General features: G+C 40.0%; 1 protein-coding gene across 1 annotated transcript; it reads left to right on the top strand.

The window, feature by feature from the left end:
• Positions 1 to 1,115: 1,115 nt before the first annotated feature.
• Positions 1,116 to 22,500, top strand: LOC123741603 (uncharacterized). Its single transcript, XM_045714489.1, has 6 exons — positions 1,116 to 1,189; positions 15,375 to 15,428; positions 15,639 to 16,340; positions 17,117 to 17,173; positions 17,712 to 18,947; positions 19,095 to 22,500. Exons 1-6 carry the CDS (start codon positions 1,159 to 1,161, stop codon positions 21,134 to 21,136), a joined length of 4,122 nt encoding a protein of 1,373 aa, XP_045570445.1. The 5' UTR covers positions 1,116 to 1,158; the 3' UTR covers positions 21,137 to 22,500.
• Positions 22,501 to 27,910: the final 5,410 nt, after the last annotated feature.

Below are 27,910 nucleotides of genomic sequence, written 5' to 3' on the forward strand. Positions count from 1 at the left end.
TCCTAGCCACCGTGCTTCTACACCTGCATTGCTTGCTGTTTGGGGTTTTAGGCTGGGTCTCTATAGAGCACAGTGTGACATCAGCTGATGTAAGAAGGGCTTTATAAATTCATTTTATTGATTGATTGATTGATTGATTGATTGATTGATTGATTGATTGATTGACTCTCAGACCATGAGAAACAAGATTCTCTGGTCTGATGAAACCAAGATTGAACTCTTTGGCCTGAATGCCAAGAGTCACGTCCGGAGGAAGCCTGACACTATCTCTACGGTGAAGCATGGTGGTGGGAGCATCATGCGGTGGGAGTGTTTTTCAGTGGCAGGGACTGGCAGACTAGTCAGGACCGATGGACAGATGAATGGAGCAAAGTACAGAGAGATCCTTGATGAAAACCTGCCCCAGAGTGCACAGGAACACAGACTGGGGCGAAGATTCACCTTCCAAAAGGACAACGACCCTAAGCACACAGCCAAGACAATGAAGGAGTGGCTTCAGGACAGGTCTCTGAATACCCGTGAATGGCCCAGCCAGAGCCCGGACTTGAACCCAATCGAACATCTCTGTAGAGACCTGAAAATAGCTGTGCAGCGATGCTCCCCATCCAACGTGACAGAGCTTGAAAGGATCTGCAGAGAAGGATGGGAGAAACTCCACAAATACAGGTTTGCCAAGCTTGTAGCGTCATACCAAAGAAGACTTGAGGCTGTAATCACTTCCAAAGGTGCTTCAAAAAGTACTGAGTAAAGGGTCTGAATACTTATGTAAATGTGATATTTCAGTTTCAAAATTTGCAAAAATGTATAAAAACCTGGTTTTCGCTTTGTCATTATGGGGTATTGTGTGTAGATTGATGTGGGGAAAAAAATATTTAATTCATTTCAGAATAAGGCTGTAACATAACAAAATGTGGAAAAAGTCAAGGGGTCTGAATATTTTTCCAAATGCACTGTATGCCAGGTGGAGAACATTCAGTCATATTGTTATTCTCTTTACAAATGCTCAAGTTAGTGGTTTGTAACAAATTCAACATGTAGATTGCAGTCTCTCCACAACTCCACAAAACGAATTGTCCCTTTAACAGGTAGGAGGAATATGTTTTTCTTCAAGTTTCACTTTCACATTTATCTGTCCAGTGCAGACATTTGAAGGATGAAATGGCAGACGCTGCATCATTCAGAGACGAAGGTAAGAGCAGTAAAACCTCAACAATATATATATATATTGGCCTGATGTTCATCAAATCTTGTAACGTATCATTCATATTGTTGGCCTACATTTCTAACTCAATTTGCCGAACTGGCTAAATATTTTTTTTTGTTGGCTCATCTTGGGCAACTGCTCTTCGTCTAGTATGGCCTACAACACTCTATGCTGTATCTTTGGAAAATCATTTACAGGAAATATCTGAAACATGGGGTTCTGGAGAAATGCCTTCACCAGGCAGGCACCATATTATTGTTTTCCAGTTTATTTATAAAAATGTAATACCTGAATGCTAATAATGTAAATAATGTCACGGGTCTGTGTCAGAACGGATATGATTGTCACAGGTCTCGGGTATGTGTAATTTTAACTGACTTGTCGGGAAGGGTCCATACAGATCCGCACACGACTGCTGCAGTAGAGAGAGAGAAATGTTTTCATTTATGCTGACAATCATACATCAAAGCGGCAATAGGCTACAGTCAAAGAGCCTCCGCTTGTGGCAAAAGTTAGGAGATATATAATAAATGGAAGATGGAATTAAAATGATGAATGTAGGTTAGGCAGCACCCACACCTTTCTGATTCAGATGGGTTGGGTTAAAATGCGGGAAGACACATTTCAGTTGAATGCATTCAGTTGTGCAACTCCCTGTGTCATTAGCTCTTAGTACGGCCAAAGACAGTTCAATATAAAGATGGGCTAAAACTGCTTCTCCAGTAGAAATCCCTGATCACACTTGTAGGAGATGTCATGGCAAGCTAAGCTCATGCTCAGCTCACGTCATTGGGTCTAAAGGTCGTCTCGCGCCAAACTGCGCATGTGCAGGCCGTCAAATCAAAGGCACTCCTTAGATATAAAGTCGTTTTTGACTAAAATAAAAACGTGTCAGTTTGTCACTTAATAACATGTTCAGCTACTTAAGACATTGGCTCAAATCTAGGTTGTGCCTTTAGATTTTGAGAAAATGAACAACTAAGGAATACTTTTTCACGTCTCTCATTAACTTCTCAAAGCCCAAACCCCAGCTTGTTCCACATAGTCTCCTTCGCAAGCTTTCCCCAAAGTCTTGCAATGTTGTATCTCTGGGTTTAGAAACTCTGTGGTACGGCCCCTCCCCTGCCTGCTAGAGCGGTGCCTCTCTCCCTCCTCGTGCTTTATCAGCTACGGTTAATAAAGTGAGTATCCACACGAGTTAATGATCAATAGGCATGACTTGCACTTTACATTTTCAACATAGTTGGGAGTTAAATTGGTGGCAAAATTTTCTGTGTTGGATAATCACTGTTTAAAGATCCATCATGAACTAATTTACTGGAGTGCCAATGACAATAGTACAGTAACCGTGGCATAGCTAGTTGGCTGTGGCTGCAGTGCCGTGGTCTGGAATGTGGAAAAGGGTCATGGGTACAGGGTTCGCCTCTCCCGAGTCCGTATGGGAGTTGCAGCGATGGGACAAGACTGTAACTACCAATTGGATACCACGAAAAAGGTGGTAAAAAGTACCAAAAATAATCATAACAAAAAATAACAAGAAGTTAATTATTGCGAGTTTAAGAATATGTTGCAAGAGAAACGATAAATCGCCCTTATTAAACTCTCCAGATCATTTTCCATCAATGGATGTTAATTTAACTTGTTTTGACTGCTATGATTAAGCAATAAGTTCCGAGGAGGTGTGCTATATGGCCATATACCACGGCTAAGGGCTGTTCTTAGGACATAGCCCTTAGCCGTGGTATACTGGCCATATACCACAAACCCCTGAGGTACCTTATTACTATTATAAACTGGTTACAACATAATTAGAACAGTAAAAAGTATGTTTTTGTTTTTCCCATGGTACACGTCTGATATACCAATGTCTTTCAACCAATCATCATTCAGGGCTCAAACCACCCAGTTTATAATTGTGAATAAATCCCTTTTGTGCATGTGCATAACTATAGATAAATCCGACAGGAGAGTTTGAGTGATGAAAGTTGGACAGAGGATCTTGAAATCTCTGTGCAAGAAACACTTGGACGAACTTCTAAAAATGAATGTTATGCTATTTTCTGACAATTGTGTCGTGATTATGTGACAGATGTTAAGACTACAAACCGTTATAAATGGCATATTTGCGAGATTGACTTATTTCAATGGGCATAGAATACTGACTAAAATCTGGGTTTATAATTGCAATTAAATTTTGCCATGGTTATCTGAGCTAGATGCAGGTAGCCTATTACACAACGCTTCAACAACAAACTGAGTTATCGTATTTAATGGTAGGCTACAGTAGCCTGCAATGGCATTGAAATTAATAGCCTACTTGATGGCCAACAGATGCAAATATAGCCTATCATCCTCCTGTCACGCCCTGACCTGAGAGAGATGGTTTATTTCTTTTTATTGGGGTGGGCATTCTATGTCATTATATTTCTATGTTTTGGCCGGGTATGGTTTCCAATCAGAGGCAGCTGTCTATCGTTGTCTCTGATTGGGAACCATACTTAGGCAGCCTTTTCCCACCTGTGTTTTGTGGGTTGTTTTTTCTGTTTTGTGCTTCTGTACCTGACAGAACTGTGCGCTTTCGTTTCCCTTTGTTATTTTTGTTTGGGTGTTTGTTTGATTCAAATAAACAATCAAGAACACGTGCCACGCTGCATCTTGGTCACCTTTCTACGACGATCGTTACACCTCCACATTTCATGTAATTTTCATTGTGGACTTTTTCCCATAACACAAGCACGCGAGGGAGTTCCATAACTTCCATTTCAAATTTCCACCCGTGCAGCGCTCCAGACCTTAGAACTGAGCATGAGTAAAACCCTTAACTGTTATCCATAAGAAAAGTCAACTTAATACTGTTATCCATAAGAAAAGCCGACTTAATACGGTTATCCATAAGAAAAGCCAACTTAATACGGTTATCCATAAGAAAAGCCAACTTAATACTGTTATCCATAAGAAAAGCCGACTTAATACTGTTATCCATAAGAAAAGCCGACTTAATACTGTTATCCATAAGAAAAGCCAACTTAATACGGTTATCCATAAGAAAAGCCGACTTAATACTGTTATCCATAAGAAAAGCCAACTTAATACTGTTATCCATAAGAAAAGCCAACTTAATACTGTTATCCATAAGAAAAGCCAACTTAATACGGTTATCCATAAGAAAAGCCAACTTAATACTGTTATCCATAAGAAAAGCCGACTTAATACTGTTATCCATAAGAACAGTGGACATTAGAATGGAGTTTACTTTAAACCACCTCTGAGCTAATTTATCTAAAGTAGGTTTCCAGTGCTTTGTCTCCGTTATATCAGTTCTAGCACGTTAATATGTTTTATGGAAAAGGAGTGTCTCCATAATCAACAATCTAAGTAGCCTACCTGCCTCTGCTGCAGCATTCTCTCAACCAGTGTACTTTGAGCACACACACCCCTCCGGCCCTCCCCCTCTCCACCACTCACTCACTCACTCACTCACTCACTCACTCACTCACTCACTCACTCACTCACTCACTCACTCACTCACTCACTCACTCACTCACTCACTCACTCACTCACTCAGTAACAGCCTTCTCACTGCCTGATAGTCAGCAGCACAGTGAAATACAGTACCAGTCAAAAGTTTGGACACACCTACTCATTCCAGGGTCTTTCTTTATTTTTACTATTTTCTACATTGATGATTAACAGTGAAGACATCAAAACTCTGAAATAACACTTATGGAATCATGTAGTAACCAAAAAAGTATTGTATGTAACATATATTCTAAAATTATTTTATACAATAGTTTTCATGTTGGTACCAACTTTCATTCAGAAATGATGGCTTAGTAATAATAAAAATGGTGCTCTGGTAGGCTACCCCAAAAAAATACCACTTCACCACTGGTTATAATAGATGTAAAGGAATTACCATGTATGGCCAACTGATGATAATTAAAGCACCATTTTTATTGGGACAGCGTCATTGCGCTGCTTTGAGACAAGCATTGGAACTCATCTTGATAAATAAATCAATGTCAGATTTTTGTTTTCACTGAATCTCCGTTTGGATATTTGGTTACAATTAGAATGGGAATTGTTAGCTAAGTTGAGGTGAGTACTCATGATCATTAGTCAAGCAATTGAAAGCAATGCAGATATTCTCTCTACACACACACATTAGGCCTATTACTTGATGAGTTTCCCTGAACCAATACTTTTCTGATGCAATTCAGTCACTTAGCCTACTGATGCGAATACACATTTGGAAGCTTTTCCCATAGGCTATTCAAGTCATTTTACATCTTTTTTTTTTTTTTTTTTTTTAAAAGGTAGTAAGGCCTACATCATTTCAATGACAATAGAGCTGAGACCGCTATTGGCTTCATTGACGTAAATCAAAATTAAATGAAATGTTATTTGTCGCATACACATGTTAAGCAGATGTTGTTGCGGGTGTAGCGAAATGATTGTGTTCCTAGATCCAACAGTGCAGTATTAACTAACAATTCACAACAATACACACAATATACTAGAGGTCGACCGATTATGATTTTTCAATGCCGATACCGACGTCGATTATTGGGGGGCCAAAAAAATGCCGTTGCCGATTAATCACCCCATTTTGTATTTTTTTTAAATGTATTTGTAATAATGACAATTACAACAATACTGAATGAACACTTATTTTATCTTAATATAATACATCAATAAAATCAATTTAGCCTCAAATAAATAATGAAACATGTTCAATTTGGTTTAAATAATGCAAAAACAAAGTGTTGGAGAAGAAAGTAAAAGTGCAATATGTGCCATGTAAAAAAGCTAACGTTTAAGTTCCTTGCTCAGAACATGAGAACATATGAAAGCTGGTGGTTCCTTTTAACATGAGTCTTCAATATTCCCAGGTAAGATGTTTTAGGTTGTAGTTATTCTAGGACTATTTCTCTCTATACGATTTGTATTTCATATACCTTTGACTATTGGATGTTCTTATAGGCACTTTAGTATTGCCAGTGTAACAGTATAGCTTCCGTCCCTCTCCTCGCTCCTACCTGGGCATGAACCAGGAACACTTCGACAAAAGCCACCCTCGAAGCAGCGTTACCCATGTAGAGCAAGGGGAAACAACTACTCCCAAGTCTCAGAGCGAGTGACGTTTGAAATGCTATTAGCGCGCACCCGCTAACTAGCTAGCCATTTCACATCGGTTACACCAGCCTCATCTTGGGAGTTGATAGGCTTGAAGTCATAAACAGCGCAATGCATTGCGAAGGGCTGCTGGCAAAACGCACGAAAGTGCTATTTTGAATGAATGCTTACGAGCCTGCTGCTGCCTACCACCGCTCAGTCAGACTGCTCTATCAAATCATAGACTTAATTATAACATAATAACACACAGAAACATGAGCCTTAGGTCATTAATATGGTCGAATCCAGAAACTATCATCTCGAAAACAAAACGTTATTCCTGTTACATTGCACAACCTTCAGTGTTATGTCATAATTACGTAAAATTCTGGCAAATTAGTTCGCAACGAGCCAGGCGGCCCAAACTGTTGCATATACCCTGACTGCGTGCAATGAACGCAAAATGACACAATTTCACCTGGTTAATATTGCCTGCTAACCTGGATTTCTTTTAGCTAAATATGCAGGTTTAAAAATCTATACTTCTGTGTATTGATTTTAAGAAAGGCATTGATGTTTATGGTTTTCAAATGCGCTTTTGTTAAATCATCCCCCGTTTGGCGAAGTTGGCTGTCTTTGTTAGGAAGAAATAGTCTTCACAGTTCGCAATGAGCCAGGCAGCCCAAACTGCTGCATATACCCTGACTCTGTTTGCAAGAGAAGTGACACATTTTCCCTAGTTAAAAGAAATTCATGTTAGCAGGCAATATTAACTAAATATGCAGGTTTAAAAATATACACTTGTGTATTGATTTTAAGAAAGGCATTGATGTTTATGGTTGGAGCAACGTGTACCTAAGCGATTATATGCAACGCAGGACAGGCTAGATAAACTAGTAATATCATCAACCATGTGTAGTTAACTAGTGATTTTGATTGATTGTTTTTTATAAGATTAGTTTAATGCTGGCTAGCAACTTACCTTGGCTTCTTACTGCATTCGCTTAACCTCATGGAGTGCAATGTGAAGCAGGTGGTTAGAGCGTTGGACTAGCGTAAGGTTGCAAGATTGAATCCCCGAGCTGACAAGGTAAAAATCTGTCATTCTGCCCCTGAACAAGGCAGTTAACCCACCGTTCCTAGGCCGTCATTGAAAATAAGAATGTGTTCTTAACTGACTTGCCCAGTTAAATAAAGGTAAAAAAAAAAAAAAAAGGCCAAATCGACGTCCAAAAATACCGATTTCCGATTGTTATGAAAACTTGAAATCGGCCCTAATTAATCGGTCATTCCGATTAATCGGTCGACCTCTACAATATACCCAACCTAAAAGTAAAATAATGGAATTAAGGAATATATCAATATTAAAATGAGCAATGTCAGAGTGCCATTGACTAAAATACAGTAGAAAAGAATACAGTATATACATATGAGATGAGTAAAGCAAAAATGTGTTAACATTATTAAAGTGACTAGTGTTCCATTATTAAGTGGCCAGTGATTTCAAGTCTATGTATATGGGGCAGCTACCACTAAGATGCAGGGTTACGTAACCGGGTGGAAGCCGCATTGTGATGGCTGTTTAAGAGAGTTGGGCCTGTAACCGAAACGTTGCTAGTTTGAATCCCCGAGCCAGCAAGGTGGCAAAATCTGTCGTTGAGCAAAGCAGTTAACCCCCCAACAACACTCACTCACCGGGTGCCGATGACATGGATGTCAGTAAAGCAGCCCCCCGGACCTCTCTGATTAGAGGTTGGGTTTGTTAGGTTCTAAATATCAGAGTAAGAACTCGACGGACACTATGAAAGCTTAAACCAAGTTTATTCACCCCAAAGGGCCGAACAGCTGAACAGACAAAGACACATTTCAAATAGTGGTAATATATATACCCCAGTTTGGGTGGAGTCTCCTAATTCTCGCTAAACATTACATCTCTGTTGCTAGGCAGGAAATGAAGTGACGCGGGCAATAAATTGTTCCTTCTCCCTTAACGTGACCTGACCTGACCTCGACCCCCTTCATCACTAATCCACAGCTCTCTCCCCTTATCAGTGCTGCCACGTGATCATTTCCCCTCCACTCAGCACATTCCAAGATTAATTGTACCCACCATATACAATCCTCCTACAGATAACCATTAACTTCTGGTGTAAACCCAAGACTATGGCACTCAATATTTCAATAGGACACCTGATAATTAACCCTATTCAAGTTTTAGGAGTCAGAACCCAGAATCCATCAATCCCCCGTTTTGAACATTTAACTCCTTACTGATCAACATTACATCAACTTCGAAAATACTTTTAAATGGACTAACAATGATAATAAAACATGAACAAAAAATAAAACATAATTCATATTCACAGTGAGGTTTACAAACTCAGAGACGTATGGCCTCTGTTCTATAATCACACCATGCACACTCTTATTTCCATTTCTCATAGAACACTGATAATAACGTGTCCGATAGATCTGTTGACTTCTCCCAGTTCAACTTTCTCCTCCTGGTTCCTAAGAGAGTGATAGCACAGGACTTGAAAAGCAACGAGAAACACAAAACATAACAGTATTAACAAGGTGATAAGCTATGCATAATTATATATGCATGACAACCCAAAGTCTGATAACATGACAATTCCCGTTCTCTCTTCGCCTGACTCTGTGCCTCCAGGATACCTTTCTGCTGGATTCCACAAAGACGAAGGCCCTAGGGAACATCATGCTTTCACCCAGTCTTCCCCTTTTCGGCCACAGGCGCAGAGAGGTGTTCACAAGCCATGTCATTTTCACTTTGTTCCCCATCTCCTTCTTCCTCCATTGCCACCTGACAGGCAAGTCCGTAGCCCTAATCAACCTATCCCTCAACGTGACCAAGACAAAGGAGATAATTGTGGACTACAGGAAAAGGAGGACCGAGCACGCCCCCATTCCCATCGACCGGGCTGTAGTGGAGCAGGTTGAGAGCTTCAAGTTCCTTGGTGTCCACATCACCAACAAACTAGAATGGTTCAAACACACCAAGACAGTCGTGAAGAGGGCACGACAAAGCCTATTCCCCCTCAGGAAACTAAAAAGATTTGGCATGGGTCCTCAGATACTCAAAAGGTTTTACCACTGCAACATCGAGAGCATCCTGAGTGGTTGCATCACTGCTTGGTACGAGCAATTGCTCGGCCTCCGACCGCAAGGCACTACAGAGGGTAGTGCGTACGGCCCAGTACATCACTGGGGCTAAGCTGCCTGCCATCCAGGACCTCTACACCAGGCGGTGTCAGTGGAAGGCCACTAAAAATTGTCTAAGACCCCAGCCACCCCAGTCATAGACTCTTCTCTCTACTACCGCATGGCAAGCGGTAACGGAGTGCCAAGTCTAGGACAAAAAGGCTTCTCAACAGTTTTTACCCCCAAGCCATGAGACTCCTGAACAGGTAATCAAATGGCTACCCGGACTATTTGCACCTAAAATTATATTGAAAAATGATATTGACATGAACAGGGAAGAGAGAAAGTACATGTTTAATAATTTCACACCATCCTTGATGTGACTAAGACTGGGGAAAGAACCGTCCATCCGTTCCATTCTATGCTCAGCCCATGTGATGCTGGTCTCCATGCCCGTCTCCTTACTTTTTATCCTTGGGTGTTAACGCAAGACATAGACTATGAGCCTTGTATGCAATTACTTGTATCATATCATCCAGCAATCTATATGTATTGCTGCGATTTAACATTAGAATTCTGATGACATGGTAAAACAAAGAACCCCTTCATGGTTGACCCAAGCTACCGTCCAGTGAGTTCTCTAATAACTTCCCTCTCGGAGAACACTAAAAGATAAGGTTTCTAGAGAGAGAAACCCTCCCTAGACCCAATAAATTAGAGCAGTACCCCCAGCCCCTCACAGTTTGAGAGCAACTCACTCTCGCTTGTATCCGAATCATAATTAAAACATTTTATAAGTTACCAACCCAAACTTAGGTAGCCTTGTGATTAGAGCATTGGGCTAGACACCGAAAGTTTGCTAGATCGAGTCCCCGAGCTGACAAGGTAAAAATCTGTCTGAGAGCGAAACGGTCTGAATTTACCCAGAGGGTTTTTTCGTTTTTCATGGAATAGAAACACCATAATATTAATCTAATTAATTAAGCAAGTACCAGTCAAAAGTTTGGACACACCTACTCATTCCAGGATTTTTCTTTATTTTTACTATTTTCTACATTGTAGAATAATAGTGAAGACATCACAACTATGAAATAACACATGGAATCATTCTTATTTACAAGGACAGCCTACTCCTTCCTCCCTGTCGGTCTCCCGCGTGCTTGCAATATGAAAGACTATCAAATGCTTCTCAAAGATGCCCTCTGGTGGTCAAACTAGCAAAACTTGCATTAACAGAAGAAATGGCTGACAAATAGATGACGTTCCACAGAATGCTGCAGCAGCCCGCAAGGTGTGCCGCAGTATGACACAACTTTTAAAGGAGGAACCACTGTATACGCCTATGTAGATATTACATAAAAAATCTGCAGTTTCCATCTACAACAGTCATTTACAACATTAGCAATGTCTACACTGTATTTCTGATCAATTTGATGTTGATTTAATGGACATTATTTTTTGCTTTTCTTTAAAAAACAAGGACATTTATAAGTGACCCCAAACTTTTGAATGGTAGTGTATATAGTCATTGGTTTTGAGCTACAGACTTCCTGGATGTGTAATTGCCTCATCTATTTGTTCTGGATCTGCCCATAGCAGCCATTCACCTCTGCGGTAGACGGGAGCTACGTTACAACAGAGTTTGTGAGACAAGACAACATCCTGAAAACGGTTCTTCTCACGAAAACGTCTCTAAACTGAACGGTTTGAGCTACAGACTGTTATGACCCCATAATGAAAAGCTTAGACTGTTTTGCTCACAAGCCGCACAGTCAATCAATGAAATGTATTTTGAAAGTTTATTTTGTGCTTTATCCGGGTAGCCACAAAGTAAAGAATTGCAGTAGTCTAATCCAGTGACAAAAGTAGGAATTCGCTTTTCTGGATTATTTTTGGACAAAAAGTTTCAGATTTTTGCAATGTTACGAAGATGGAAAAAAACTGTCTTTGAAATATTCTTGATATGTTTGTCAAAAGAGAGATCAGGGTCCAGAGTAACGCCGAGGTCCTTCACAGTTTTATTTGAGAAGACTGTACAACCCATGAAAATAAATTGTCAGATCCAACAGAAGATCGCTTTGTTTCTTGGGACCTAGAACTAGCAAATCAGTTTTGTCTACATTTAAAAGTAAAAAAATTGATTCCATTCACTTCCTTATGTCTGAAACACAGGCTTCCAGGGAGGGCAATTTTGGGGCTTCACCATGTTTCATCGAAATGTACAGCTGTGTATTGTCCACATAGCAGTGAAATTTAACATTATGTTTCCGAATGACATCACCAAGAGGTAAAATATATAGTGAAAATAGTGGTCCTAAAACGGAACCTTGATGAACACCGAAACTTACAATTGATATGTGTTTGAGGACAAACCATCCACAGTGACGAATTGATATCTTTCCGACAGATAAGATCTAAAACAGGCCATAACTTATCCGTGTAGACAAATTACGGTTTCCAGTCTCTCCAAAATAATGTGGTTATGTCAGAATCCGTGTATGTAGGTGGCAGGGAAGTCAGGCGCAGGAGAAACCAAAGTGGTTAAAAATGGAGTATTTATTAAAGAAAACAAACTACAAAACCAACGTACTAAATAATCTGGGTAAAAAAATTACCCGTCGCACACCGATACATAATCAACACGTACATAACAAACAATCACCGACAAGGATATGAGGGGAAACAGAGGGTTAAATACACAACATGTAATTACTGGGATAAGAAACAGGTGTGTAAGGAGACCAGACAAAACCAATGGAAAATGAAAAAACTGATCAATGGTGGCTAGAAGACCGGTGACGTCAACCGCCAAGCACCACCCGAACAAGGAGGGGCATCGACTTCGGCAGAAGTCGTGACAGGTGATCGATGGTGTCAATAGCTGCAGGACAGATGCCAAACCTTGGTCTGACGGCATCAAAAGATAATTTACCACCTTCACGAGTGCAGTCTCAGTGCTACGATGGGCTATCAACAGCTTTTCCAAACAATTTTGAGAGGAATGGGAGATTCGATATATGCCGATAGTTTTTTAGATTTTCTGAGACAAGGTTTGGCTTTTTCAAGAGAGGCTTTATTACTGCCACATTTAGTGAGTTTGGTACACATCCGGTGGATAGGGAGCCATTTATTATGTTCAACATAGGAGGGCCAAGCACAGGAAGCAGCTCTTTCAGTAGTTTAGTTGGAATAGGCTCCAGTATGCAGCTTGAAGGTTTAGAGGCTATGACTATTTTCGTGATTGTTGTGTTGAGATGGGATTTAAAAACTTGAGTGTCTCCATTGATCCTAGGTCCTGGCAGAGTTGTGCAGACTCAGGCACACTTAGCTTTGGAGAAATACGCAGATTCAAAGAGGATTCCGTAATTTGCTTTCTAATGATCATAATCTTTTCGTCAAAGAAGTTAATGAATTCATCACTGCTGAAGTGAATCTTCTCTTGGGGAATGCTACTTTTTAGTTAGCTTTGTGACAGTATCAAAAATACATTTTGGATTGTTCTTATTCTCCTCAATTAGTTTGAAAAAATAGGATGATCGATATTGCACAGTAATATCTTTCCAAGCTAGTTGTAAGACTTACAGTTTGGTGGAGCGCCATTTCCGTTCCAATTTTCCGGAGGCTTGATTCAGGGGTCGGGTATTTTCTGTATACCAGGGAGCTAGTTTCTTGTGACAAATGTTTTTTTGTTTTTAGGGGTGCGACTGCATCGTGGGTGTTACGCAAGATTAAATTTAGTTCCTCAGTATGGTGGTTAACCGATTTTTGTACTCCGACGTCCTACATAGAAGATCATGAAGAAGTATTGCATTGTGATAATTTCTGATAACTGTCAGACAGATGTGGGAATTGTAATGTGGCACATTTATCGAGACTCGCTAAACTGCCCCCTCCAAACGGGAGGCTAGTCAGTCCCCTCACATGTCCGGGCTATGTACTCCGATGAACTTACGGCTGTCATTCCACTTCTGACACCAATGTAGCGAACGACAGGGAGGGGAAGGAAGTGAACCTGGGTCACTGGCGTGAAAGGCCAACACTCTATGCATTGGTAGGGTTAGTCCACTTGGTGGAAATTGTAAACTGTAAAAACTGTTTTCAGAGGATTGCGGGTAATATATATATTTTTTACATTACAATACTTCTACACAATGTTGTATGCATGTTTGAAGAAACAAAAGCACATTTGTATATTACTATCAAACAGTTTGTTGTGCAATGGATCATGATGAAAGGATAGCAAAACCGTTGGGAAAGATTAAGTAGATCTAATGTACAATAACAGTTCTGGATTTGATACAATTAAGTTAGGTCTTAGCCATTGTTTTATGCTGGACTTAATATATTAGTGTTTGAGAAACATTGAAAGTTAAATATATTATACATAAAAATACATCATCTTGAGAATACCCGAAAAGCTGATGCAAATAATTGCAATTTGATTTTGAAGAGGAACCAGCACAATATTTTATTTATTATTTGATAAATTGTTCACAATAATGTTGATATGACATTAAATTAGCTTAGCAAAAACCTACATAGCTACTCAACAAAAAAATGATTTCAGAAGAAAGTAGCAGGAGCATTCAGTATTCTACAAGAACCACGGTGTTCTTAGAGGGGAATCAGGGTGTCTGACCTGATGGAGCTGATATGTGTTGGTGTATTTTAATAACGTTTTATCCCATACTGACCTGATGGAGCTGATATGTGTTGGTGTATTTAATAATGGTTTATCCCATACTGACCTGATGGAGCTGATATGTGTTGGTGTATTTAATAATGGTTTATCCCATACTGACCTGATGGAGCTGATATGTGTTGGTGTATTTAATAATGGTTTATCCCATACCGACCTGATGGAGCTGATATGTGTTGGTGTATTTAATAATGGTTTATCCCATACTGACCTGATGGAGCTGATATGTGTTGGTGTATTTAATAATGGTTTATCCCATACTGACCTGATGGAGCTGATATGTGTTGGTGTATTTAATAATGGTTTATCCCATACTGACCTGATGGAGCTGATATGTGTTGGTGTATTTAATAATGGTTTATCCCATACTGACCTGATGGAGCTGATATGTGTTGGTGTATTTAATAATGGTTTAGCCCATACTGACCTGATGGAGCTGATATGTGTTGGTGTATTTAATAATGGTTTATCCCATACTGACCTGATGGAGCTGATATGTGTTGGTGTATTTAATAATGTTTTAGCCCATACTGACCTGATGGAGCTGATATGTGTTGGTGTATTTAATAATGGTTTATCCCATACTGACCTGATGGAGCTGATATGTGTTGGTGTATTTAATAATGGTTTATCCCATACTGACCTGATGGAGCTGATATGTGTTGGTGTATTTAATGTTTTAGCCCATACTGACCTGATGGAGCTGATATGTGTTGGTGTATTTAATAATGGTTTATCCCATACTGACCTGATGGAGCTGATATGTGTTGGTGTATTTAATAATGGTTTATCCCATACTGACCTGATGGAGCTGATGTGTGTTGGTGTATTTAATAATGGTTTATCCCATACTGACCTGATGGAGCTGATATGTGTTGGTGTATTTAATAATGGTTTATCCCATACTGACCTGATGGAGCTGATATGTGTTGGTGTATTTAATAATGTTTTTGCCCATACATTAGTGGGTTTTTAATTTTCAAACTCTCACGAGTGCCTGGACTTTGACTTTTTTTTATGCCACTTAGCACCTATTTGTGGTTATAATTGTTCCTTTTTGCTTTTCAAATAATGATTTCAGTTAGTCTTTAAATCGCTCATGTATACCCTGAGTTTCACAAATTCAACTAAAGCAACAATCAATATGAACAACTTTACAAAATACTGAGGCTTGTTAATTGGATGTGTTTTCAGTCTCGAATCCAGTGGCCCAGAAACGCAGCAGTATGGAACTATTGCCCCCAAAGAGTGAGTGATTAATAAAATATCAACCTGATTTATTTCAACTGATTTTTGATTTCTCTAGATTGTAGAGTTGTGGATTTATGTTGTTCTATTGTAATATGGTGTGTAATGTTCATGGTGTTATACTGAAAGAAAAGCAAACAATAATGTTAGTGTCAACAGTGTTTTACAGCAAACATTTTAAATAAGGTTGTTGTGGTGGTTATGTTACAGTGTCTGAAAGTCCTACAGAGATAAGGATTGTGCTGCTCGGCAAGAATGGCTCTGAGAAGTGTGCTGTTGGAAACGTCATCCTGGACACAGTGGCATTTGACACCAACTATGTACAAAACCACTGTGAGAGAGTCAGTGGTCAGGTGGAGGGAAGACACATAGCTGTGATCAACACTCCAGACCTGTTAGACCCTCACATGTCACATGACAAACTCTCAGAGGATCTGCGTTGGTGTGTCACTCTGTCTGACCCGGGACCTCATGTGTTCCTGTTGGTGCTGCAGCCTGAGGAGTTCACACAGGAAGAGGGAGACAGAATCAGGACAATCCTAGACACCCTCAGTGACCGGTCCTTTGACTACTCAATGGTATTGACAACTCATGAAGACAAGAGGGGACACATGGATGAGAATCACCCTCTGAATCAGATGGTCAGAGCCTGTAGAGGGAGGCAGCACCTCAGTGACCGTACTCAACTTATGGCAGATGTTGACAAGATTGTAAAGGAGAATGGAGGAGGCTATCTCACCTGTGATGTATTTGAAGAGAGTTCAAGTGACATGAAACAAGGGAAAGAGGAAATCCACAGGAGTAAAACTGATGGAAGTCTCAAATCTTTCTCTGAGGAAGAACTTGGAAAGGATGTTTTGGAACAAGGTAAATCAGCACAATTGGACAATTGGAAGAAAATGAGAGAAATTGGTAAGTATACAGCACACTGACAAAAGTTATAGTAATATGAGCAGTGAATATAAGTTGACAGTATTAAAGTGATAGTCCCCCCACATTACCCTGTCAGCACTCTTTGGACAAGGTAAAACAGCAACCCACGCTTTGGTTTTGTTTACCTGGCCACTGTCTCCAAATGCTAACTTTTTAGCATCTGTGGCACAAATCCAATGCGACTCCACATCCCTAATATTAGTATTTTTTAAAGCTTCAGGTCAAAATCATCATAGTCTCTTGTGTACAGAACTACGAAAATATTACTTGTACTGTAGAATCTGTCAGGAGGAATGCGACCGTGGGATAGGGAGCAGCAGTAGTACCAGCATTTGTGTTTTTCGTCCTTTATTTGAACAAATCACGATTTCGCAGGTGTTAGCGTCTTTCGACTTTTGGTGGGGGAGGGAACATTTGGCCGTAACTTCCAAAGAGAGAAGGTGGAGCTCCTTGTTCCGGTTCTGCTCCTCGTTCCCGAACTGAATCGAGCAGCTGACCAATTACATATGAATTTAGTTATGGGATAAACGAGATTAAAATCATGTTAAAGTAACTTCATTGAACTACAATCAATTTCAGACACTTTAGGATGATTTGGACTTAAAATGTGAAAAATGCAATTGAACTATAGCATTAATACTGTCAACTTATATTCACTCCTCATTAAGGATGACTGCTTTGTTGTTTCATCATGCTTGGTTGAAAGGGACTGCGAAGATAAAGTCACTGGTATTAATTGTCAACACATTTTTCAGGATTGACGTCAATTAATGAAAACCTGGGGGAGCAATCACGCAGTGGAGAAAAATATGGTGGGTAAAATTCAGTCTCATTTACACCATGTTGACACTTCTATATTAAAGTTGGATGGCTACGGCTCAGTTAGGATCTGTCCACATTATAATTATTTTTGAAGCTGTTTTTATTTTTGAAGCTGTTTTTAAAATGTCTAACAGCTGTGTAAGCAGAATTTACATGTGGAAGTAAATAGATAATTGTTTTCTTATTCACTTGACTAACTATGATGTACTCATCTTGCAGAGCAGGACTGCAAAACTTGTATAATGTAATCGTAAAATTCTGAACAATTGTGAAAACATTCCCAAGAGGGACATGGGTCATGTAATTTGTTGTATTAGTAGTACATTGTATTAGCTTAATTGAGGATTTAATCCACAGGTATTTATTTAATATTACTGACTATTGCTATCAAGCTTTTTAATCACAAGCATCACAAGAAAAGGGCCCATTTTCATTTGCAGCAGGGACAATCCAGTATGAAAATTGATAAACTACATTGTTTTGTTCTGCATATCTTTATATCAATCAATGTGTAAATATGATTTACAGAGTCTCAACTCCGGATTGTGCTTCTGGGGAGGAGTGACGACAAGAAGAAAACAGTGGGTAACATTATCCTACAGCAAAGGGCTTCTCCAGGAATAGGCCTTTCTGCTGGTTTGTTTGGCAAAAAACAGCAATGTGAGTCAGCCAGTGGGAAGATGAATGGCAAATCTGTTACTGTTGTAAAGACTCCAGACTTATTTGCTCTGCCTGTGGAGTCCCTGATGCAGGAGATGGAGAAATGTAAGTCCCTCTCTGCTCCTGGGCCTCATTGGGTCCTGCTGGTGTTGAAGCCTGAGGACTTCACAGAGGAGAACAGAAACACATTCAAGTTGATCCTGAGCATATTTGGTAAAGAGGCCTTCAAACATTCAATGGTGATCATTACTCACAAAAAGGGATTCACAAGAAATCCTCATCTGAGACAAATGATCGAAGAATGTGGAGGAAGGTATCATGAAATGTACAAACAAGGAAGTGACCACGAAGAGTTAACTAAAAAGATAGAAAAGATGGTAGAGGAGAATGAATGGAGATACCTCACCTCCAATGAAGAGACGACACATGATACCATGACACCAAAGGCTCAGAGACTGAACGTGGTGCTGTGTGGCAGAAGAGGAGCTGGGAAGACTTCTACAGCCAATGCCATACTGGGTCAGACAGAGTCCAGTCCAAAGTCCAGCTCCTCCTCAGTGTGTGTGAAGAGAGAAGGAGAGGTGTGTGGTCGGCCGGTCACCCTCATCGAGCTGCCTGCTCTGTATGGAACACCTCTCACTCAGGAGGAAGTGATGCGTGAGACTTTCCACTGTGTCTCTCTCTGTGACTCTGGAGTCCATGCTTTCCTCCTGGTTGTACCTTTGGGTCCAATCACTGATGAAGACAAAGGAGAGTTGGAGACCATCCAGAAGATACTCAGCTCACGAGTCAATGACTTTATCACGGTCCTGTTTAGACAGGATAACATTCCAGTTGATAAAACTGCAGTTAAGTTTGTGGAACAAAATGCAGACACAAAGCAACTGATCAAGATGTGCGGAGGGCGATATAAAATCTTTGATGCGTTGAAGATTGTTAACGCCAAGCAGACGACAGAACTTGTAGCAGAAATAGTCAAAATGATGGATCAGAACAGAACCTGCTACACTCTGTACATGTACATGGAGGCTAAACACCAATCAGAACTGGACCAAAACAGAAGAATCAAGGATTTAGAGGAGAGAATCAGGAACATGTCACAAGGTGAGTTTGTTGAACACAGGGAGGAACAAATATTGGGGGTGATTGGGAAAACAATGATTTAACACTATGAACCTTCTGTGTTGATTTCAATATCAGTTAATGCAGTAATTAACATTCATATCTTATCATTTATTGCTTAATTTCTAGGTGCTGAATTGGAGTGTTCCAGCACAGAGTGCATAAGGGTGGTGCTGATTGGGAAAACTGGAAATGGGAAGAGCGCCTCCGCAAACACTATCCTGGGCAGAAAGGAATTTGAGTCTAAACCCAGCACTGATTCTGTGACAACAGTTTGCAAGAAGGCAGTCGGCAAAGTTGATGGAAGAACAGTTTCTGTCGTGGACACACCTGGACTTTTTGACACAACATTGTCTAATAAAGATGTTCAGCAAGAGATAGTGAAATGTGTTTCCCTGTCAGCTCCTGGACCCCATGTGTTTATCATAGTGTTGAGTATCGGGAGAATCACACAAGAGGAGCTGGACACTTTGGACCTCATAGAGACAACCTTTGGTCCACGGGCAGGAATGTTCTGCTTAGTTCTGTTTACTAGAGGAGATGACTTGGAAAATGAATCAATTCAAGATTACATTGGGAACAGCAAGATTGCCAAACTGAAAAAACTGATCAGAGATTGTGGAGACAGATTCCATGTCTTCAACAACAAAGACAAAACTAACCACACACAGGTCACTGAGCTTCTTAAGAAGATTAACAAAATGGTGTCCATGAACAAGGGCAGTTTCTACACCAATGACATGTTCCAGGAGGCAGAGGCAGCCATTAAACAAAAACAGGAAGCAATACTGAAGGAGAGAGAGATGGAGATAAAGGCTGACATGGAGAAACTGAAGGTCAACCATGAAACAGACATGGAAAAGATGAAGTCAAAGTTGGAAGAGGAGAGATTGAAAGTTCAGGAGGAAAGACAGCTTAGAGAAAAAATGTTGAGAGAGAGAGAGGAAGCTATTAGAAAAGAGCATGAAGACAAGGAGAAAGCAGAGAAGGAAGGAAGAGAGTTGGAGGACAAAAAAAGGAAAGAAGATGAAAAGTTGAAAAAAGAAATATGGGACACAGAAAAAGAGAAGATGGAAAAAGAGATTAAAACTCACGAAATAAAGTTGAAAACCCTCCAAAGAGAAAAGGAAGAAGAATATAACATGAGGATGGAAAAACTGAGAAAAGAAGAGAAAGACAGAGAAGAACAGCTTCAAAATCAAGAAAGGAAGTTTGATCAACTAAAATTGAAACAGGAGGAAGAAATTAAAAGGAGAGAGAAAGAAGAGGATGAGAGGAGAAAGAAGGAAGAGAAAGTAAGACAAGAGTGGCAAAGCAAAATAGAGGAAGCAGAGAAAGGTCAAACAGATCTCCAAGAGGTCATGCGTAGAGAAAAAGAGGCATGGGAGGAACAGTTGAAGAAAGAAAGAGACACACAACAGGAAGAAGAAAGGCTAAGGAGACAGAAGGAGGTAGAAACTCTTGGAGAACAGGAGGAAAAACAGAGGAGATTGAGAGAGCAGTTTGAAAGAGAGAGGGAACAAGATAGAATAAAGATGGAGGAATCAGAAGAGCAGAGGAGAGAAATAGACCAAAAAGAAAGAGACCGAATAGAAAAACACTTTGAAGAAAAGAGGAGAGAGTTGACAGACAAAATGACAATGCAACAAGAGCAGTGGGAGAGAGAACGTAGAGAGGAACAGGAAAGAAGATTTCAAGAGAATGTAAATCGAGGAGTGGAGGAGAGACTAAGACTAAGAAAACTGGAGGAAACATTTCAAGAAGAACGTGAAGAAGAAAACAGGAGGAAAGAGGAGGAAGATAAAGTCAGGAGAGAACAAGAAGAGAAGAAATTGAAGGAAATGAAGGCAGATTATGAAAGGAAAACAAAAGAAAAGAAGGATAAATATGAACAAGAGGCCAGAAGACATGCAGAGGAAATGAATAACTTTAAAGAGAAATATGAAAATGACATCCAAAAACTATTGGATCAACTTGAAGAAGAGAAGGAGAAACTAAGACAAAAGCACAAAGAGGAGTGTGATCGTTTAAAGGATCAATATGGTGATAATGAAAAAGCACTGACTGATAAAATGAAGGAATTGGAGGAAAAACAGAAAGAAGAGATAGAAAACATGACAACGGTAAAGGGAATCGCTAAACAAGTGGTGAACAAATGTACTATGCAGTGAGAGTCTTAACTACACGACAATGTGCATTAGTTTAAACTAGTCCCATTCAAATAAGGCTTAACCCTATGATATTTACTGCCCTAATACATAGATTTGTTTTAAAATAGTAATAACAACATTACTGATGGAAATGAATATGTATATACTGTATGTAAATACAACATAGTACATAAAATGTCAATACCTACTGGACAGTAATGATGATGATGATGAGGAGGATGAAGATGGTGTAATAGCTGAAATAGTATAAAACTAAGATCTTTGCTCCACATTCCTTTAACAACTGTTGTAAATCACATGTTTAAACTGCTATAGCTATAGAACGATAACTATAAATGTGCAGAATGTTCACCTGTACTATCCCAGAGAAATTGGCAGAGGCTGGACACCTGTACCTGCGTCCTAAATAGTAGGCTGTTTGGGTATGCAAAAATAGAAATTTATATAGTAGCCTATGTGAAATTTCTTGCCTACTAATTACTAAAACGACATACTGTGTACTAATCATACTACATACTAGATAGAACGTATCGTTTAGTAAAAACACATTCAGAAAGCAACAAATGTCAACATACTACTTATCCGTACTGAGAAGGCTTCATCTAATGCGCAATCGCGATTGTCCCGCTCCCTTGGTTTATTTTTGTAGAGTGCGTCCCCTATTCTGATTACCAGCTGTTGTCAAACACACTTGTGAGAAGACGATTCTCTTCCTCAATAGGGTGCAGTGAATTCTACTAGATGAAAGGCCAAATGAGTATGACATCCTGGCATTTAAGCATGCTTGATGTTTGAAATTTCAACATACTATAAAACTCTAATTTCACATACACAAAAAGCCTACTATGTAGAACGCAAGTGTGGGTATTCAGTCACGGCAAATGTTTTAAATGCAAGGATGTTATTCTCATTTCGGTTAAGAATTCACTGCATGCTATTGAGGAAGAGAATTATCTTTTCAGACCCAGTTGAGTTTGACAACAGCTGCAAATAAGATCAGGGGACGTGTTGTACCAAAATGAACGTATGGCAGTAAACAACGCAATTGGGCATTAGATCAGTTTCCCAACCCCCAAGTACCCCCAAGAGCACAAATTTTTATTGTAGGCCGGACAAAAACACCTGATTAACACTTGTCAAGGGCTTGATGATTAGATGACAAGTAGAATAAGGGGTACTTGTCTGTGTGCCACAGAAATATGGTACTACTTCTGGTTGTACTTGAGGACCAGAATTGGGAAACACTGCATTAGATGACACATTCTCAGTATGTATGTCCTAGTATGTATGATCCTAGTATGTATGATCCTAGTATGTATGATCCTAGAACATTTATATTTGTTGCTTACTGCATTATTTTTTTTTACTTAACAGTACATTTTAATTAGTATTTAGTATGATTACAGATTTCGTACACACCCATTGCCTTCCTGGCCTGTACTAGCAGCCACTGCCTTGCTTTTATTTGTTGATTTCATATGTTTAACTTTTATATACGTGACTGTGCTTTATATATCCTGATGCTATTTCTGCCTTTTGTGCTGTTCAAACCAGAGAATAACAGACAAAAGAGACATATCAACACATCTGTTAATTATTGATTTATATCAGTTAACAACTGTTCCCAGATATTAATTTCTTCTAGTTCTTGCATTCTAAATATTTAGACTGATTGGGTGTGTGAAAATACAATGTTTTATAGTAGACTATGTGAAATGTATAGTAGACTATGTGAAATAATCATTAAAGGTCCAGTGCACTACAAAAAAAATAAAACAATTGTTGTTTATAAAAAAATATTGGTTTTCTGATTTTTCAGGGGGTGCTCCAGCACCCTCAGCACCCCTACTTCCTGCAGCTATGGCTGCAGATAACCAGCTAATAAAGCATTGCATGGGTTAGGGTTAGGCAATTCTACTTCCTTTTACATGACTGGCAACATTAGCAAAATATTTTTAAGTACCACACAAATGAGAGAAAGTACATGGTTAGTATATAGTTGTAATAGGGCATATTTTCAATAATAAATAGGCTGACCTTATAGAATATCTTACCACTTCCATTGCATTCTCTCTCGCTCTGCTTTATAACTTTCTCGAGCGGGTGTAACGCCCTGGCCATAGAGAAGGGTTTTTTGTTCTTTATTTTGGTTAGGCCAGGGTGTTACATTGGGTGGGCGTTCTATGTTATTTTTCTAGGTTTTTGTAATTCTGTGTTTTGGGCCGTGTGTGTGGCTCCCAATCAGGCACAGCTGAAGTTCGTTGTTGTTGATTGGGAGTCACACATAAGGAGCACGTTTTTCCTTTGGGTTTTGTGGGTAATTGTTTCTGTTAGTGTTTTGTACCTGACAGGACTGCTTTGCTGTCGTCTTTTGTTTATTTTTGTAGTGTTCTCTTTTTCATAAAAAATATTCTAATGATGAACACATCCTCCGCTGCGTATTGGTCCACCTTTTCCGACGATGACTTCTCTGTTTCATCTGACGACGAAGACAGCCGTTACAGCGGGTAGAGACGTGCAGAGAGAGGGGCTCTCAACAGTTTAATGAAATAAGGTTAGTTGTGAAAACATGTCAATATCGATGTTAGCTCTCTTATCCATGTAGTATCTGTGATCTACATCTGTGATCTACATCTGTTTCTATTAGTTACTATGCTGTTACTACGCAGTAATGTATTACGGCAGTGTTACGTTACCAAACCTAATAGGAAATGCACATGCGCACTATTGTGCCGGGGGCTGTAGAGCACGAGGGGTTTTGACTAAAGCAAACTAACTGTACTCCCGTCTCCTGCCTGGTCATTTCTCCACAACACAAATATTACAATCCATAGATTCTTTAATGATAAAGATCAGTGACCAAACCCTTTGAGTAACCATGTCTGTCTAATATTCTATGCAGTTTGTTGTGGTAGGGATGATCCCCGATAGATGCCATATGCCCACATGCTGATCTTAAATTGATTTAAAATTTTAACATGTAATGAATTTTTGAAAAACCAAATAAATTGACCTTAAACGTATTAAGGAAAAAAGAGGCACCAGTTAATTTATATTTAGCCATTAGGTCAGCGCAATACAATAAGAATACACACATAATACAAAAAGTTAAAAAAAAATAGAAATTACAAAATGTCAGAATGAGCAATATGAGAATGAGCAATATATATGCATTCGAAAAGTATTCAGACCCATTACAGCCTTATTCTAAAATGGATTAAATAACATTTTCCCCCTCATCAATCTACACATAATACCCCATAATGAAAAAGTGAAAACTGGTCTTTAGACATTTTTGCTATTGTAAAAAAATGAAATAATACTTATTTACATTTACAAGTATTCAGACCCTTTGCTATGAGACTCGAAATTGAGCACAGGTGCATCCTGTTTCCATTGATCATCCTTGAGATGTTTCTACAACTTGATTGGAGTCCACCTGTGGTAAATTCAATTGATTGGACATTATTTGGAAAAGCAAACACCTGTCTATATAAGTTCCCACAGTTGACAGTGCATGTCAGAGCAAAAATCAAGCCATGAGGTCAAAGGAATTGTCCGTAGAGCACCGAGATGGGATGGTGTCGAGGCACAGATCTGGGGAAGGGTACCAACATTTTTTTGCAGCATTGAAGGTCCCCAAGAAAACTGTGGCCTCCATCATTCTTAAATGGAAGAAGGTTGGAACCACCAATACTCTTCCTAGAACTGGCCAGCAATCGGGGGAGAAGGGCCTTGGTCAGGGAGGTGACCAAGAACCCGATAATAACTCAGACAGAGCTCCAGAGTTACTCTGTGCAGATGGGAGAACCTTCCAGAAGGACAACCATCTCTGCAGCACTCCACCAATCAGACCTTTATGGTAGATGGGCCAGACGGAAACCACTCTTCAGTAAAAGGCACATGACAGCCCGCTTGGACTTTGCCAAAAGACACCTAAGGACTCTTGAGAAATCATGAGAAACAAGATTCTCTGGTCTGATGAAACCAAGATTGAACGCTTGGCCTGAATGCCAAGCGCCACGTGGAGGTAACATGGCACCATCCCTACGGTGAAGCATGGTGGTGGCAGCATCATGCTGTGGGGATGTTTTTCAGTGGCAGGGACTGGGAGACTAGTCAGGATTGAGGGAAAGATGAACGGAGCAAAGTACAGAGAGATCCTTGATGAAAACCTGCTCCAGAGTGCTTAGGACCTCAGACTGGGGTGAAGGTTCGCCTTCCAACAGGACAGCGACCCTAAGCATACAGCCAAGACAACGCAGGTGTGGCTTTGTGACAAGTCTCTGAATTTCTTTGAGACGCCCAGCCAGAGCCCGGAAGATCGAGACCTGAAAAGAGAACCTGTGCAGCAACCCTCCCCATCCAACCTGACAGAGCTTAAGAGGATCTGCAGAGAAAAATTGGAGAAACTCCCCAAATACAGGTGTGCCAATCTTGTACCGTCATACCCAAGAAGACTGGAGGCTGTAATCGCTGCCAAAGGTGCTTCAACAAAGTACTGAGTAAAGAGTCTGAATACTTATGTAAATGTGATATTTCTAAAAACCTGTTTTTGCTTTGTCATGATGGGGTATTGCGTGTAGATTGATTAGTCAAAAAAACTATTGAATCCATTTTAGAATAAGGCTGTAACATAACAAAATGTGGAAAATGTCAAGGGGTCTGAATACTTTCCAAAGGCACTGTACTAGTGCAGGTTACAATTTTGTTAATATTGTTAATGTTAACAGTAAAAAGTACAGGACCCTGAATCGACCCCTGTGGCACAACTTTCGTAATATCCAGGATATACAAACAATTGCACATACTATAAAACGTTCTATTTTCACGCACTCAATCAGTCTACTATTTAGAATGCAAGTAGGGATAATCGGACATGGCCATGCTTTCAGTGAGCAGTAAATCTATAGTAGCCTTAGTAGTGCAATCTTAACGGAGATGACTCTAACTCTTTTAACGAGCAGGATCACACCAGAAACCAAACGTTTACAAGACGACACCTGCAATTTAGGGCATATTTCCACAGGTTTCCAGAAGCACAATTTGGGTTCAGGTAGTCATTACATTCTCCACTGCATGCTACCTGATTTTAAAACTGTCAGCAGCAGTTGGCTACACCTTGAAGCCAATGTGTGTGCTCAACGTCTGGTGACAGTTGAAAAACAAGAGGTTCCCATCACCATTTCTTCTATGCTTCTCAGTCAGGAGTTCTGTAATATACTGTCGGTCCTTTTACGAGGGCTGGATGGAGCTCTGGCAATTCAATGTCCAGTCCAAGATATAAGAAAAGCCATGAAATAGGTGTAGAATCCATGGCTCAGTTTAAATGCATGTTATGTCTTCTACATCTGAGTCTTTATATAATGTTTCAGTCAGCTTTCAGTCATAGAAAAGCTCTGTCATGATACCTTTGTCTGTACATTATTCCTTGAATCTATTCTACTAGACGACCAGTTCTTATAACCTTTAGCCGTACCCTTATCCTACTCCTCCTCTCTTCCTCTGGTGATGTAGAGGTTAATCCAGGCCCTAGCTCCACTCCCATTCCCCAGGCGCTCTCATTTGTTCACTTCTGTAACCGTAAAAGCCTTGGTTTCATGCATGTTAACATTAGAAGCCTCCTCCCTAAGTTTGTTTTATTCACTGCTTTAGCACACTCTGCCAACCCGGATGTCATAGCCGTGTCTGAATCCTGGCTTAAGAAGGCCAACAAAAACCCCGACATTTCCATCCCTAACTATAACATTTTCCGACAAGATAGAACTGCCAAAGGGTGTGGAGTTGCAATCTACTGCAGAGTTCTGTCTTACTATCCAGGTCTGTGCCCAAACAATTTGAGCTTCTACTTTTAAAAATCCACCTTTCCAGAAACAAGTCTCTCACCATTGCCGCTTGCTATAGACCACCTTCTGCCCCCAGCTGTGCCCTGGACACCATATGTGAATTGATTGCCCCCCATCTATCTTCAGAGCTCATGCTGTTAGGTGACCTAAACTGGGACATGCTTAAAACCCCGCCCATCCTACAATCTAAACTTGATGCTCTCAATCTCACACAAATTATCAATGAACCTACCAGGTACAACCCCAAATCCGTAAACACGGGCACCCTCATAGATATCATCCTAACCAACCTGCCCTCCAAATACACCTCTGCTGTCTTCAACCAGGATCTCAGCGATCACTGCCTCATTGCCTGCGTCTGTAATGGGTCTGTGGTCAAACGACCACCCGTCATCACTGTCAAACGCTCCCTAAAACACTTCAGCGAGCAGGCCTTTCTAATCGACCTGGTCCGGGTATCCTGAAAGGATATTGACCTCATTCCGTCAGTTGAGGATGCCTGGTTATTCTTTGAAAGTGCTTTCCTCACCATCTTAAACAGCGAAGTCAATGAATCAGCACAATTACCAATGTGGCTTACAGTACAAATCTCAAACGAAAACAACCAAACCAATGCTGCTTTAGATGACAATTGTCTCTCATAAAAGCCTGGCACACTGCAAATTCCCAGATCAGATGATGCTGTGTGATTGATTGACAGACTTAAATCAGTCTTCGAACACGGATTTTAACTTCTTATGGGTTAGGGGAAGTATTTCGACGTCTGGATGAGAAGCGTGTCCAAAGTAAACTGCCTGTTACTCAGGCCCAGAAGCTAGGATATGCATAGAATTGGTAGATTTGGATAGAACACACTGTAAAGTTTCCAAAACAGTTCAAATGATGTCTGTGAGTATAACAGAACTGATATGGCAGGGGAAAATCTGAG

Source organism: Salmo salar, chromosome ssa03 (assembly GCF_905237065.1).
Source record: "Salmo salar chromosome ssa03, Ssal_v3.1, whole genome shotgun sequence".
NCBI classification, from domain to species: Eukaryota; Metazoa; Chordata; class Actinopteri; order Salmoniformes; family Salmonidae; genus Salmo; species Salmo salar.